General features: G+C 42.0%; 2 protein-coding genes across 3 annotated transcripts; both read right to left on the bottom strand.

The window, feature by feature from the left end:
• Positions 1-1,588: 1,588 nt before the first annotated feature.
• LOC118403742 lies at positions 1,589-5,047 on the bottom strand. Of its 2 annotated transcripts, none has more exons than XM_035802542.1 (5): positions 4,963-5,047; positions 4,232-4,361; positions 2,521-2,670; positions 2,155-2,332; positions 1,589-1,906 (listed from the first exon to the last, which is right to left on the bottom strand). In XM_035802542.1, the coding sequence occupies exons 1-5, from the start codon at positions 5,013-5,015 to the stop codon at positions 1,650-1,652; spliced, it is 768 nt and encodes a 255-aa protein (XP_035658435.1). In that variant the 5' UTR covers positions 5,016-5,047; the 3' UTR covers positions 1,589-1,649. The 2 variants fall into 2 exon arrangements, with proteins under 2 accessions (XP_035658435.1, XP_035658436.1); XM_035802543.1 differs by having other exon boundaries at positions 1,589-1,903.
• On the bottom strand, positions 5,038-15,616 carry LOC118403491. The gene is made up of 11 exons (XM_035802214.1): positions 14,814-15,616; positions 13,906-14,100; positions 11,685-11,717; positions 10,976-11,071; positions 10,349-10,459; positions 9,433-9,596; positions 8,166-8,322; positions 7,277-7,428; positions 6,301-6,439; positions 5,130-5,327; positions 5,038-5,073 (listed from the first exon to the last, which is right to left on the bottom strand). Exons 1-11 carry the CDS (start codon positions 15,162-15,164, stop codon positions 5,038-5,040), a joined length of 1,632 nt encoding a protein of 543 aa, XP_035658107.1. The 5' UTR covers positions 15,165-15,616.
• Positions 15,617-16,628: the final 1,012 nt, after the last annotated feature.

Here is a 16,628-nt window from a genome sequence, read left to right as displayed (position 1 = left end):
TAATGTACTGGTCCCTACACCTAACTGCTGGTATACCATGCTATGTGTGTTTAGTCCTATGTTCAACATTCCTGGCCACTTTGATTTCAAACTGGAGGCAATTTTTTTTTTGGCCAAACTTTTTTTTTTATTCGCTCGCTCGCATCAATTTTGGAGTTCCCAGAGGATGTCATCCATATAATCAAATCAACAGGTTCTGGTCGACATCATGGCGTATCACTACGGTAACGTTGCACAAACGTGGGACCCTAACAAACCTGGTCCGCACGGCTACATCCCAAACAGTGTCCTGTCACCACTCTACTGGCCCAAGTACAACGAAGAGAACCAGTACACCAACATGAATTTTACCACTCCTTATAATGTTATTGTTCACAGCTATAACAAGGGAAGTGTGATTTCTTGGATAATGAAAATATCTACACAGGAACAAATTAGAACAAGAATCCGTAGGACACCTACCTCCGTTAAGTAATCATGATGTTTTCGTGTGGGCGAAGGTGTTTGATGGTTTGAATAAGGGCCACTTTAGAATGGCCATGCTTTAACCGTCGTGTAACGGTTAACCGTGGCCGGTCTAAATAGGAAATAAGGGTCGTATAAGGAACTTGGTGGATTGAATTGAATAATGATATTTTGAATAGCCTTTATTACTATTTCAGATCAATTATCCACCATTAAACGAAATTTGTCACCAACTTTGTTACTTCAGTTTTGTCAACTTAATTCATGTCGTCAGTCAATAAGAAACACAATTGTTCCACTAGCGGCGAATACGCTGTATCAACAGTACAACTGCGTGGCTCAAATGGCTATACAAGCAAATGTGAAGAACCAACTACGCACTGGAATGTATGGTAGATGATTTTAACTGAACTGGTATTAGATATAGTACAGTTCCAATGTAGTAATGTTCCAAAGTGATGCTGCTGAATGCTATTTACTCTTATACCGGGGAGTTACGCTGTGGCGTTATCAAAAATGCAATCCATCATTTGTTACTTGTTATGAATTTTGAGGGCCTTTTGAACATTACTCTATGAACGTATGTATAAGTGATGACACACGCTCAATAACTTTCTTCAATTAAACTTTCTTCATATGTATTATGCCAAATTTACAACAAAATGATATACAAGTAATTTGTACATATAATGACAAGGAACAGTGATCATAGATATACAGTGCAATACAATATAGACTTATCCATAGGCCATACACATGTATACATGTTTCAACTTAACTTAAATCACTGCCACATGTAGTATAGAATTAAAATTGACAAATACATACACTTAGTGTTTTTATTTAAAGAAACCCAACGCTATCACTGGTATCGGATATTATTACCCCTAAATGTGCACTCTCACTGCACTTGCGTCACACTTTGCGTCAATGCGGGGTTCGAAAGATACTCAACGAATCTCGAATAAAGAACGAATTTTCTTCCTTTTTGTGTATTTTGTCGTCTTCCAAGTCATACGTTTACGTATTACGCAATATCTAGATTATAAAAAATCGGAGAAAATAACAAAACAGTGACGCAGTGACGCACGTTTGATGCAAGTGCGGTGAGAGTGCACCTTACCCTCGAAAGGGATTGACGTTGACGTTGATTTGTGTATATCTAGTGCCGTTTGAAAGTGACATCAACTTTCTTCTTGTACGAAGTGGTGACACTTCAGGCCATACTGGTTCCGACTTGGCGCGCGGCTCCTGTCCTGGATCCCGTCTATCAGCCTCAGATCCCCCCTGTTGTCCCGGGCATAGACAGGACTGGCTATGTACTCACTGCCCAGTCGCCTGCGCGCCGTCCGAGACGACGACGTGTCTTGGTGTGACCGCTGGCGAACAGCGTCCCCTATCAATCCATTCCAGAAGTGCACGTCTCTTCTAGATCTTCCTGCCGCAACATGAAAGGTACAGATTTTGTCAACTCGATGTTTAATGAAAATGGAAAGGACTATTGCAAACCTTGATTAACAGTTTTCGATAACTCCAATACTACCGGGTCAAATGTACCTGGGAGTCTGCAAGGTCACGTGTCCGAATCAGGTGGGTCAGTCGGTCTGAAGAAGGCTCTACGTAGAAATGACTACAGTTTTGTGGCATGTTATTACCGGAAGCCTAAACTTATAACTTGGATCCTAGTACCTATAACAAGGTTGTCTTCTGATGTCGGGTAGGTATCAATGACGTCATAGTTGCGCAGGCCCAGTCCGTCCTTTGGCCGGTGGATGTCCACCATGGCTTGTTCCACCACGCGTCGCTTGTAACTTTCCCATTGGCTCTCTTGGAAGAAGCGCTCGCATAGTTCTCTCTCCGCTGGTACCTATAATGATATGTAATTCCATTTTCATTTTCATTAGATGTAAATGTTCGACAAATGGGCGGTCAATAATTTGGCTTGTAGTTGATCAGCATGCTGCAAATGCTTTTTAAGTTTGCGGTGGTTTTGTGTTCGCGTTTGAGCATTTAAAGTACATACTACCATTCCCTCCAGTCTCAAGCCCTACGTACTTCCACCTTTTCCGTGTCGAGTCCCAATAAAGCCGACTGTCCCTCAGACACGGCCCTGAAGTCCCGCAGTGTGACGTGCAGGATGCTGGCGCCCCGGCTCACCAGGCTCAGGTGTGGCGGGATTGGGGCCTCCGATACATGGGCCAGACCCTGTCGGTAGAGATATACGAGGGGCGGTCAATAAGTAATGCCCCTGACCCATTTTCCATATCAGGAGATTAATGAAACTTGGCACAGTTATTATTCTTTCTCTTCATAGGAACCACCCAGAGTTATGCATTTCTCCCATAGTTCGATGCAGCTCTGGACACCGTTTTTGTAGGACACCCCAGGTTGGTCCTCGAACAGATGCCTCATCAATGGCAGAAGAGGGACGACCAGGCTAATTCGGCCCCCCTCATATTTTCATGGCTTACTGTACGATCACCAAATTTGCAGGGGGTGTTAGGCTTGTTGATTTTTATAATTCCTGAATTTTTCATATCACTTTATGGTTGTATGTCCCAAATATTCCGATATACGCAATTCTCTATACAGAAGGCTGTCATTTTGTACACAAGGATTTATCCAAATGGACCTGAAGTGCAAATTCAGATACATAATGACATGTGACAATCCCTGCATGGCAGATATAGGAAAATATATCAAAGAAGGATTTGACATTAGAAATTCCCCAAATGATTGTAAAAGCCTCCAATGATTGTAAGAAACTTATCCCATACTACAACTCCTGTATTAGTTAGATAAGCCCTAAGTTAAGTTATAGCACTGTAGTTATGTAGATGCCATACTTTGTACCTCGTACAATTTTTGTGCAATAAAGTTATATATCTTTATGACGCAATATGACGTAATTATGACGTCATAGATTGATTTTTTTGGCTAAAACGGGGAATTCCCATAATACCTAAATATCTCACTAAAAAGTTACCAATAAAGGCTTCTTATCAATATTTAAGTGTTATAAGACTTCTGTTGTCAGAAGCTGACGCAACGACGTCAAAATGACGTCATGACGTCATCTGTAGTTTAGCTATCCGCCATCTTGGATTATCAACCTTAAATGTCTTAAGATACATTTTTTCAACATATAACACTAAAACCCCATAAAGATGGATTGAAAACGTTCACATGAATGTTTTCTGTAAGAAAATACCAAGTAGTGATGAAATCCGAGTGAAAATAAGCTGGTTATACTTTTCATCATGATATTGGCGGCCATCTTGGATTTTGAGCAATTACGTCATCTCATTAGCATAATTTATTAATATTTAATTATAAATGTTCAACTTAGATGTGTTAGAGATTAAAGATATATGAAATGAAGTTAAGTTAAGCAAGAAAATCATAAAATCCCATTGTTTAAACCCAAATTAGTGATTTTTGTAAAATTTGCATTTCAGAAACGCGTTGCCATGGCAACACGAAAAATTATAAACTTACTCTATTTTATTTCAAATTATTGACAACACTATTCTAGGAAAAGTCACCAAGTTTGGTTGTTCTAGCACAAGCCGTTCGGGAGCTATAGGACATCAAGGTTGCCGCGGCCACTTTTAGCCCCCCCCCCTACTTTACTGGTAAATATACACGAAAAATCACTTGTACTACACAATGTTTTTACTAAAATTTTGTTGTACCAGAGTTCGAATTCGTAACCATATGGTCAAAATGGTCTTTGCAGTCGGTGATGTTGTTATGGAATACTCACAAAGGCTTGGCCCGGTTCCAGCGAACCCAGGGTCATGAAGGCGCCGACCCGCTGGTCACAGTGGCTGATGCGCCGACTGTACCTCCTCTGTGCACGGGCACGGGAACGCTCCTCTATCTCATCATCACTATTGTAAAACACAACAAGAACTAACGACATAGTACAATGCTATACTCTTTTTCAACACAAAAGCATACACGGACCAAAATTTCAACGACTACTGTCGATCGCCTTCTTCACAATCAATACTGATGACCAATCACTTCAGAACGTAATCTCGCGAGAGTTATGGACATGTGATCTTAAAAACACATTGTCTTGCGGACACGTGACGTCAGTAATTGGTCAAACGTGCCAGGAAGTTTATAACGATCCCCGTCTCTGTTCAGTGATGGCTGGAAGGATGGCTGGATAGATTGAAGAACTTAAGACTTACGTTGGTCGTTTATTTAGCAGGAAAACCATTCTCAATGAGCGACTAAGCGTTAGGAGTGTGTAACATGCACAATTCCTATTAAGCAATTGCCTTCTCTCACAGCTGATCTGTCCAGGCATACTTTCTATCACGGAAACCAGCCACGTAACATTTCCCAGCTTTCGCTAATGGATAGGGCGGGCGGGAACGCTCCCAGTACCGTGGAGATACCGGTGAGCTCCGATGATATGGTTACCAGGCTAATCGGGGTGTGAGTAACTTCAAACTGCACGACTGAATTTTTCTCCAGTCTTACCTTTGTCCTCCGTCCAGTTGACTTGGCAGGGGGATGTCACTGAAAGACAACATCGGTCTAACTTTTGCTGGGGTGTTACTCCTCGTTTTTCCACCGCCTGTGGCGCTCTTGCTCCTTACAACTCCAAACACTTTCTTCTTTCTGGACGCATCGAAAGATCTCCGTACGTTCTGTGGCACTGTCTGTGGCCTGAGAGGAGGAAACGCAGCCGGTGACGGTCTCTCTTCAAGCGGCTTGAGCCCGGTCGTTGTGGCCGAGGTTGTTCCACGTTGGGAGGGACTTACGGGAGAGTGTTTCGCTACATTCTGCTCCATTTGTTTCGATGCGTCGGAAAGGTCCAGTAGTTTTACAACAGCACACATGCCCTGTGTATTAAGCAATGGTATACGGTAAATCTTTAAATATCCGCGATGGTTTTATTTTCGCGATGGTTTTATTTTTTTATTGACCCTGAAATTATGACACCGCGAATATGTGTTTTTTTTATCACTACTGTACTATTTAGAAGAAAACACATTCACGGGAAACCCTTCTCCTCCTACCATGAAATAAAATTGTCGCAAAAGTCAAGTACCAACTATGCAGCTACCTGTAGGGATTACGGTGCAAGGCTTTTGTCAATGATTATAAAGTCAAGACAAGATTGGACAAATGCTGCAAGAATGCGTACCTCACGTAGCCTGTTAAGCAAAGGGCACAATCCGCCGTACGTACAAATACGTGCTGTCTACGTGACAAAACGTGGGCAATCTTTTGGGATCCGTAAGTGGTAAGTACCGCCTCCGTACGAACTCGTGGGTGGATCATGCGACGGATTTTGGAGCACGCAGACACGCCGTAGAACTTTACGTGCAGGTAAAACTTTTTGTGCCATTGGGCTGCGGATTCGCCCCCCGTACGTGCCAGTACGGGCGACGCGCCTGTCCTGTACAGCGTGAACGTTTCAGAAATAAGTGGCGGACGTGGCCTCCCAAAAAAACATACGGACAAATTGCACGTACGGCAGGTTGTGGCCTTAGCTTAAGGCTGAAGCCCGGGATTCTACGTACAGGCCTGAATGTCTTCCTTCCCGAAAACGGTTTTCAGGATAATGCGGAAAGCATTACAGCCTGTATTTCCTCGCAAATGTTAACGAACGTTGGCTTATGGTCAGATTACATTCGTCTTAAAACGGGTTTACAATAGGAAATCAATTACATTTTTTTGCACAGTTGAAAATATGTCGCACGGAATTAAGCTGTCTCCTAGTAAAAAAAGTTTGCTCAGGGCTATCGCTCTCTACGTAAAGCTAACTACTAAAGAAACCGTGGATTTTCTGAAGTTACTTCTTAGCGCTACCTTTACGACGAAGACAGTCACAGGCTCCTCCGCCATGTCTCGGACCACGACTTTGCCATGCACACACTCCTCTGTTCTGGCCAGCGATGCTAGATGTAACATAGCCTCGTCATCCCATGGAGAAAACAGCTCCAGTTGTCTACAAACACAATATTATAGATTCAGAAGTAAAGTCATGCGTGTATAAGCCCTTTCACAGATATCAGGACGCATGTGCGGCGACTGGAATTGTAAGTAATATGTCAAAGGTAAAAGTTAAAGTTAAAGTTTGCCCATGCATCTACAGACGCGTAGGGTGGCGCCCATCTCCACTTCGAAGCCCTTGGGCCACACATGTGCAAGCCACTACAGCAGGGGGCTGGTCCGCTGGTAGTGATGTGTGTTTAACTTCCATACTCTTCCTCATTAGTACCGAGTGCTAAGCAGAGAAAGCAGCATGTACCATTTTTAGAGTCTTTGGTATGACTCGGCAGGGATCGAACTCACGACCTACCGAATGCAAGGCGAACACTCTACCCACTAGGCCATTGCACCGGTCAAAGGTAAAGGCTTTGAAAATGACAACAGAACCCGTCGAGACGACAATGACTTTTTCAGGGCCTTAACCTTTGACACCTAGAATTCCTGTCGCCGAACATGCGTTATGATCTCTGTGAGAGGGCTTATTTGGTACTTGTGGCACAAAAATGACCAAAACTACTCTCCTCTTAACATCACAAAACTCACACTTGTTTTTTTACTGAAAACATGGGATCATTCGTCTTCTACTATCTCAGAAAAAGAATTCAATCCTTATAAAATACTTCATCATATTCAGGTAAGCGTTAGACTTAGAGTTTAGCGTTAAACTACTAGAGTAGTTGCTTAGATCTACTATACTGTTTATCATTGTCTGCCAGTATATGTCACTTTCAGTTAACACTCAGGAAAGAGCTTGCAATAGACAAATTATTATACACTTATATTGTGTCCTAACCTGAAGAAGTCAAACTTGTACTTGAAGTCTTGTTTGAGAATGTCGTGCAGGTCAGTGTTGTGAAGGTTGTGCACGTCCACAACAATCAGCTCGGCCTGCTCCTGGGTCTTTATGGTGGCCGTTCGTGCTTCACCCGTTATCAGCGACATCTCCTGGACAAAATAACGACAACAACAACAACAACATCATCTCCAGAACAAAAGATAAAAACAATCAGCTCGGCCTACTCCTTGGTCTTTGTGGTGGCCGTCCGCTCCTCACCCGTTATCAGCGACATCTCCTGGACAAAATAACAACAACAACAACATCATCTCCTGAACAAAATACAACAACAACAACATCTCCTGAACAAAATGCAACAACAATCAGCTCGGCCTGCTCCTGGGTACCTATGGTGGCCGTCCGAGCCTGACCCATAATCAGAGACATCTCCTGGACAAAGTAACAACAACAACAACAACAACAACAACATGAAGACAATTAGTGTTTCTGTCTTCATCTTTTCGTCTATCTCCAACCCAGAGCTCTAGAGTACTACATGCGTGCAAGGGTTTCTGTCTAAGCGGGCTTGCCATCCATGTCTAGTACCTAAAACATGTTGTATGCACATATGACACAAAATTTGATACAATGTATATCATTTCTACTAGCTAAATGGCGTATAATATAAGTACATGTTCAACGCCATCCGGACAAAATGATTCCACGTGCCCTGAAACGCCGACTAGTAATCCATGATGGTACTGCAGCCTTAACTGTCTGGCTTATCTCTACACTGGAAACAGTCCGGAATGTGTCAGAATCTCAAGACGGCGGCGCCCGTGGATGCAGGCGAGTGTGAACAGGTAAGAACGCACGCTCAACAAGACTACGTAATTGTCTAACTTACCCCAAAAATGTCGCCCTTCCTGAGCATCACCATGCTGGCCCGCTGCATCAGCTCGTCCGGGTCGTCTGTGGTGACCACGCCCACCCGTCCTGAGAACACCATGTAGAACGCCGTGCCGGGGTGGCCCTTCTTAATCACCACTCGGTTCACTCCCAAACTAAGGAAAACAAACAAGCACAAGCTGGCTGATTTTGGCATTTCTGGAAAACACTATTCGTTCGTTCGTTCGTCCCATAGCCTTTTAATCAGCCGCGGCGCCTATCAGCCGTAGGCTGATTAAAAAGCCGTAGGGGCAGCACAACATGCATTTAGGCATATAGGCATTTTAGTCCCCTGGTGGCGCCTATCTCCTCTCCGGGGCATGGTGAATGATGTAAATCACCGTATGGCTGATACGACACGAAGGTTCGCCAGGCCTCCGCCCGGGTGATTTGTAGTTGTAGTGATTTGAGGAAAGTCGTGTAAAGTGCACGCTAAAGAACCCCCTTTCCCAAGGGCACAAGATCGGTGGCACGGTAGGCGGATTCGAACCCGCAACCTCTCGGTGCAAATCCGAACATGCTACCGCTACGCCACGCGGTCACCACACTATACTAAATGCTAAATCCGATATCCATGGAAACAATGAAAGGCTTGCAGATGTTTATACGTTACACGAGTAACACAGAACGTTAGCTAAAACTAAGGTCCCATTTCCGAAACGGGGCCCGGCCGGGAGTGTCTACCAAGGAATACCAGAAATTATGCTCCTGACTAATTACATATACATTTTCTATTTTTCATTTTCACGTTGGGCCCCGGTTTGAAAATGTGACGTTAGCCTAGCACCCTGCGTAACAGTTACACTTTGATCCAAACACACTACGCATTTGCGTACCAAATATTTTTTTAAACGTTTTGACATGTAACGAATCTTTGAATAATATAATATGTACGTAGATTTTCGTCCAATAACCCCTTTCACAGAGATCAGAGCGCATGTGCGGCGACAGGAATTCTAGGTAATATGTCAAAGGTAGTAAAGGCCCCGAAACGAAAACAGTCCATGTCGTTTCGACTATTGTTTCGATTTGCATAACGATGTCCAGTCTGTTTTGTTTTACTTTTTCAGGGCCTTTACCTTTGACATATTACCTAGAATTCCTGTCGCCGCACATGCGTCCTGATCTCTGTATAAGGGCTTATACGTCACGCAGACGCTGCACTTTCGATACGTAACGTTATGTGTGTTGCGTCCAAGATAGCTCTTTACTAAAGGAAAACTTACCTCTGGTATCTCACAACTCGACAGAGCATGTCCTGGGTTTTCCGAGGATACTTCCTGAAGCTACTGAGACTGCGCAGAGCGGCGCCTATCAGCCTCAGGTCCGCCGGGGTTCTGTCATCAGGTCGCTTCTCTGCGACCCGTTTGGCTGGTTCTGGGAACATGTACTGAAGAACACGCAAACACATTGATCCACTTATGATCCACTACTCATTAAGTCACGTGTGCGATCTAAATAACGTGACGTCACAGAAGCAGTGGATTGTTCATTCATTGCTTGATAAAGACTGGAGCTGTTCAGTTGAAAATTTTGTAAGTCCAATTTTCATCTTGGAAATTACAGGTCATCATTTTCCAGAATGTCTTCTACCAAGTTGAACACAGATCAAGTTTCAAGTTAACTTGCACATTGAATTCATTATTGAGCACTACTCAATACTATTGATATTATATCAATACTAATGATACCATATATGTATATGCATCTCATCCAAAATCGCACAACGACCTATAATTTGACACAGCGTAATGAGGTACAAGCTCGTCGAGTACGCAAGGTCAAGGGTGAAGGGCCTTGATCTGTAAACAGTTCTTGTCTCGACCAATCTCTGTCGGTATATTTGCATAACATTGTAGGTCGTGTTTTGTCCACGCTTCATGGGACTTTACCTTTGACCTTGCTCATGCGCACTCGGAATGGCGTAGGAGCTTATTACACTGAGGTCAAATCATAGGTTGTCGTACGATTTTGGTGTCGACGAATTAGGCTGGGAAAGAACCATTCAACTACTAACAATAATCAAAGGCAGATGATATTTTTCCACGACATGTGCACCACTATCCCAAGAGTCCCTCAAGTTCACAATCGTACAACGACCGCACGACAAATGTGACTGCACCCTTAGTTACAATGTCCTACCTCTGAGTCCATCTTGAAAAATTCAGGGTCGAAAGTCAACTCCTGGTCTCCCCCAGCCTCGCCTTCCTTTGTGGCCACTCGGTAGCGGGGTTTGGACACGAACTCAAACGCCTGGGTATAGGAAAGGGCTTTTACCTGTTTGACTTTAGCACTTAAGACTAGAATAAACAATTCAGAATCGCTTTATTCAAACTAACTACAGATCTTGTACACAGAAAAAGGCGACTTAGAAAAATGTGGTTACATTCTTTGGTTCACCAATCCTTCAGTTCCAATGTATGATAGAAACACTGTTTGTATAGATATAATTAACTGTACATTGCATCTTGTTGTAATATAATAGCAATACAGACAATTTCATATTCATTGTAAATTTAGAATAATCTTTGATTGTAAAACTTATATATTCCTACATTTCAGTATGACAAACAAGTGAGAAGAAGTTGAATTCACTTAGTAGAATATGATTCTTGTGTTGGTTGATATTGTTTATATTTCATGTTGTTATCTGTCAACTATCATTCTGTTGCAATTCCGACCTGTACTTAACCCGGTGGGTATAGATGTACAATGAATGTCTTCATTCATTCATTATAAGAGCTACGGCTCATATTTTGTGATCCTGACCTTGCCAAGATGGTCCTCTGCGTACTTCCTCATACACAAGGACACTTGGCAGAGCCTGCGCACTACGCGTGCCGCCATGACGAACTTTTCTCTCATCTGTAAGAAAAACAAAGACAGAAAAACATACATTTAACTGCGAAAATACAGACAGGAATAAACCAAAAACAACTACTACTCTCAGGGTAATAAGGCTCTTTCATGACATCGACTGTCATTTCTGATAGATTAGAAGTACGTTCTTTTATCTCTGCCCTGACTTACAGTACTTCCTGTCACTACGGCAAGTCGAACCTTTTTGGTCATCTTCCTACTCATGCACTGTCACTCAAAATTACAGTGGATCAACGTTGAACAAGCCACACACCGAAAACATACCTAGTCTATTATACTCCAATTGCACAGTCTATTGCAGAGAATCCTCATACATGGCATATAGACTGCCATATATGAGAATCCTCATACATGGCATATAGACTGCTGTTTCAGTCAGAGAGTTTTCAGAAATATACCATTGACTGCATTCTTGGGATTTTTATTGTAATATCCAAGCAAGGTTTTATAGAATATTCATCCTGTCTAGTCAAGCGAACATCTCCCCTTCTTTCTATATAAAGCTATGATTGCAACCTTTATTTCATTTATAATTGCCAACGTTTAAAAATCAATTATAAACGTTAGAAACCTGCGTACACAAAGAAACAACACTAACCGTCATTGGAGGATCCTTGGGAGTCAGCGTCGTCTGTAACCATAGAAACGAGATCACAGAAAGTGAAAGGTCAGCTTATTCGACAGTATTTCACTTCAATGATTATCATCATAATAGACTGATCCTGACTGTCAATCGTAATTAGTAGTTTAGCCATGTTTGTCCAATGAGAGAGCGTCTGGCTTTTGATATTTGCATTTGCTACGTTTTGACAGAGGTGGAGAATGGGTGTAATTGGAGCGAAATCATTTTTTATGTTATATACACTAACGGAAATTTGTACTAAGATCTCAGATTACGGTTATGGTTCAATATAGACGAATCAAGTCATGTAACATTTTCTCTATCCATCGGATGTCCGAAGTCTGTTGCTATGGCAACAGCCAAGTTAAATCGCTCTTCACAACAGATGTGTAAATAAATTGATGTTTACAAAGTAACCGTAAGTGTGGTGTAAGCAGACGCGTTGTTAGAATAGCAGTTACGCTTAGACTGTTAAGTCTTAGAGTGCTTTTCCATATATAAGGGAAAATTAGCATGGCAACAAGCTAGACTTTCAATGTTACAGTAGTTAGAAAGAATTGAAGAAATTACAAGATAGCAAAACCGAAAGGGTCCACTGCAGTGCCATAAAAAAGCCGCTAGAATGCCCAATATCAAACTTGGAGTTTGTGTAAGAATTCTTTTACAGCTTCTTGCAATTGAGTTATGCTGTCTACTACAAACACCCACACCCACACAAACACACACACACACACACACACACACACACACACACACATACATACGCACACACACAGGCAGACGCGCACGCGCACACACGCACACACACGCATACGCACACACACACACACACAAACACACACAAACACACACAAACACATACACACACACGAAGCATCGGGACTGCTAAAAGTTCGCCACAAAATATAACATATCTGATACCAGATACCGTAATATGTCGTGGTCTGGTCTTGTACGACAACGTAAGGCAGCAAGGAACAGCAACCTCCATTCTACAGAACCGGGGATTCGAGTTTGATTTTCTCAAGAAAACATTACCATTTGAAGAGAGGTAAATGTATACTCAGGACAGGTGAATCAATTCTTCAAAAGTCTCGGGAGGCCATTCTAAGAGTTTCAAGTGCTTCCATAAGGGCCCTTGACGGCTAAGTATTACCTGTACTTCAAAGCAAGGTCGAAAGAGAGCGTTAATATTCTTATGGTTTGTTCCATTTGTTGATAGCATAGTGGGTAGATTGCATTTGCATGAGATTGCACAAAGTAATAGGAAATAATTTTGAATAACTTTAACATTTCATTTTGTGGTTCCTCGCAAGTGATCTAGTCACAGTCAATTGTTTAGTTTTTAAAAGTGTCACTGACGAAAAACACCGGATGTTGTTTGAAACGTCTGGCCGTCATCAAAATCATATCCAGTGGCTTGAGTAAATTCTTTTTGGTGTATCTTATTACCTAGATGTCTAACATTCACCAAGGAATTTTTCATATCGTTATGTCACAACCAACAAATGGTCACGTATTATTAAATGGCAGATTTTCTTCCCTTCCTACTGCATTTCAGTGCTATCCCAAACACACTACATTCACAATTTTCCCCTCTACTTATGGCCTGGGTAACACCCGGGTAGTAGTTCGCTTGTGCTACCGAGAAGCAACTGTAGATGTATATACTGTATAATGAATGTCAGAGCTAGAAGCGACAGTATATATATATTAGTGTATTATATACGGCGAACGAACTACTTTCCGGATGGTATACGTACCCAGTCTACTCTACGTAGTACACATTCCACACAAGGCTTAAGGTGCGCTCCCATCGCACTTGCGTCAAGCTTGCGTCACTGCAGGGTTCGAAAGATACTCAACGAATTTCAGAGATAACTAATTTTCTTTCTTTTTATATTTCAATCCATACATAGTATGATGCTGTAGGATGATGCTGTAGGGCAGGTCAACTCCTGTAAAAGGTTGCTATGGAACAGTACATTTTTGTAAATGGATGAAGATGGATTGAAATATGCTGTATTTTCTCTTAAGCAAATGACGGCCTTTCTAGTTGTGTCTTCTGTCGTCTTCATACTTTTACGTATTACGCAATATCTAAAGTATAAAAGAATTGGAGAAAATAACAAAACAGTGACGCAGTGAACGAACCCCGCAGTGACGCAAGATTGACGCAAGTGCGGTGGGAGCGCACTTTTACGTCACTTGTATCCTCCTCATGCTCACTGAGGGGTCCATGTTGGTGTCTGTTCCGAGCCTGCGCACTAGGGCGTGAGACGTCGGGTAGTAGTGATGATCCACACAGAGAGTCCCTGCGTTGCGCAAGCGCTTTGTGCGGTGACCTGTCACACGGATCGAGAGGCTTCCGGTTGCCTTCATGATCAGCCGTCTGTAGTTAGAAACAGAATACGAGAAACTACAACTGTTTGGCATCAACTACAAAAAGTTAGTGTTTCTGTATATGAATGAAAACCTACGTTCGTTCGTTCGTTTACAGACCCTGACCCTGGTATACGTAGTGCCTAGTGGCACGTAGAGCAGCAAGTTTCTTTTGTACAATGTTACAGAGAGTGGTTGCTAGTCCTTCCCCTACTCCTTGAACACTGAACCCCCATTTTACATCCCGTCCGAAAGACGGGTGCGGCCCCAACCAAGATGCCCTACCCAGGATTGAACCGGTGTCTCCCATTTACCTATTATCAATTGGAACCAGCTAGGAGCTCAACTGTGAGGTTATAGGCCTAGGGAAATCTAAAGAGCAACTTTACTCCCTATCAAAAAGCATATGTTGCTTTGTGTAGTAGCTATGTATTTCTTTTTCTCACAAACTATACATAGTATTTGCTGAAAATTATGCCTCATTTTCTTTCTGTGATTAATTTGAGTACCTGTTGGAAAAAAAAGAGTAGTGGCATGCCCCGGTGCGCGATTATGCAAATTCTTTCATATGGAGTTGGTGATTCACTACAAAGTACCCGGATGGAGGCCTGGCGAACCACCATACGGTGCCTGATGATTTACATCATTCACCCGGACTCCAGGAAGAATCAGTCACTAAGTGAGATCTGAATTAAAGCAAACCAAAATCAAACCAAACCAAACCTGTTGTTTGATAGAGGCTTTCCTGCCGACACATGGGTGAAAAGATCCTCTCCTCTCTTGTGCTGTAGATGATCGTCTTATAGAATCCAGTCTTTGGCTTCCTCGAGAATCCCGTCCACTTGTTTTCGTCAAGAGAGGGATTTCCTTGATCGTACGGAGTTTTCTTTTACTGTTCGTCTCTCGTCTCACGGACATAATGTAATGTTGTTTTAGTCTTAGAGGCAAAGTGGCATCTTTTCCTGTTGTCCACTGCTTTTCTTGACTGGTTTTGACCGTTTGGTACAAAATTTCAAGTGTTCTAAGTTCGTTTTGATTTGTTCGACGACTAGAACCCATAGTACTTCGGGTCATTTAAGGACGTTTTATAAGTAACTTGAGGACACGAGTCAAAGGAACAAGAGTGTCACGTTTCTTTCAAAAGCTTTTTATTTATTTTCTAATAACACGGAAAGTAATCCCAAATATAGCAAATTCAAAAATCTCAAATACTTATTGTTTAAAGAAGACTACATGCAAAAGCTGATGAAACTCTGACAGCTTGAAATACGAATATATCACAGTTACCGCCGTGCTAATACCCCTGTCACATTATCCACGCTCTTCGGGCGAATAAATGGAAGATCGTCCATATTCAAGATCGACAGAGGGTTGCGCGTATTTTTCCCCTGAAAATCGTCCCCGTCACAAATAAGCCATACTTTGCACCAATTGTTACCTTTGCCAGAATGGCTAAGGTTATGTTTTAGGCTTGTACGTGTGAGTCTCTGTGTGTGTGTGTGTTGTGTTAACAGCATAACTCAAGAAGCCTTGGATGGATCCCGGTGATATTTGGTAGGTGGATAGGAGTTGGGAAAACGAAGGTCAAGTTCGATAATGGGCCCCCTAGCGGCTTGCTACGGTACTGCAGCAGAACCTCAATTTTTGATATCTCGTGTTCTGGACATGCTGTGGTTATGATTTTGTGTTCTGGACATGCTGTGGTTATGATTTATGAGTGGTAGATAGCCCTTGGGGCAGAGAGTAAGTACTTTAAGTTTGGACCCTCTAGCGGCTTGTTTGGAACTGCAGTCGCCGATTTCCTTTCAAACTTTGGACGAGAATAACTCGAGAACGTGTTGATGGATCGTCACGATTTTTGGTATGTAGATAGCCCAAGTAACAATGTACATTATGAAATACTAATTATGCAAATCAGCAACTGATTTGCATAATTAATGAGGAAAGTTTATAAATCCGCTGCATTTCATGATAGGACTTTCAAACTTGTCACATATATAGATGAGAAAGAGAGAAAAATCAATCCATATTAATTATGCAAATGACGACCTCATTTGCATAATTAATGAGAAAATATAAACGTGTTGACGGATCGTCATGATTTTTGGTATGTAGATAGCCAAAGGGAAGACTTACATGATGGAATTCAAATTATGCAAATCGACAGCTCATTTGCATAATTAATGAGGAAAGTTTGTAAATCCACTGCATCCTTTATAGGACTTTCAAACTTGTCACATTTGTAGATGAGAAAGAAAGAAATATTTATACATGTTAATTATGCAGATGATGATCTCATTTGCATAATTAATGGCAAAATATGAACATGTTGACGGATCGTCATGATTTTTGATATGTAGATATCCTAAGTAAAAACTTACATAATGAGATACTAATTATATAAATTAACAATTTGCATAATTAATGCGGAAAGTTGATAAATCCACTGCATTCCGTGATAGGACTTTCAAACTTGACACATATGGAACTGAGAAAGATGGCAGAGACTAAGAGGTGTATGTTTGGGTCCGGTAACAT

The sequence above is a fragment of the Branchiostoma floridae genome, chromosome 16 (assembly GCF_000003815.2).
Source record: "Branchiostoma floridae strain S238N-H82 chromosome 16, Bfl_VNyyK, whole genome shotgun sequence".
NCBI classification, from domain to species: Eukaryota; Metazoa; Chordata; class Leptocardii; order Amphioxiformes; family Branchiostomatidae; genus Branchiostoma; species Branchiostoma floridae.
Note: the sequence above shows the minus strand (reverse complement) of the source record. Positions and strands in the feature narration are given on the sequence as shown.

Bases quoted from the DNA above. Each gene is read 5' to 3' on its own strand.
- LOC118403742 (XM_035802542.1), bottom strand. From the start codon at position 5,015: ATGTTGTCTTTCAGTGACATCCCCCTGCCAAGTCAACTGGACGGAGGA. The intron at 4,362-4,962 runs GTAAGACTGGAG...TGTGTTTTACAA, and splicing joins CAACTGGACGGAGGACAAAG to TAGTGATGATGAGATAGAGG. The intron at 1,907-2,154 runs GTACTAGGATCC...TTCATGTTGCGG, and splicing joins AGAAGACAACCTTGTTATAG to CAGGAAGATCTAGAAGAGAC.
- LOC118403491 (XM_035802214.1), bottom strand. From the start codon at position 15,164: ATGACCCGAAGTACTATGGGTTCTAGTCGTCGAACAAATCAAAACGAA. The intron at 9,597-10,348 runs GTAGGACATTGT...CGTGTTCTTCAG, and splicing joins TTTTCAAGATGGACTCAGAG to TACATGTTCCCAGAACCAGC. The intron at 6,440-7,276 runs GTTAGGACACAA...TTGTGTTTGTAG, and splicing joins TACAAGTTTGACTTCTTCAG to ACAACTGGAGCTGTTTTCTC.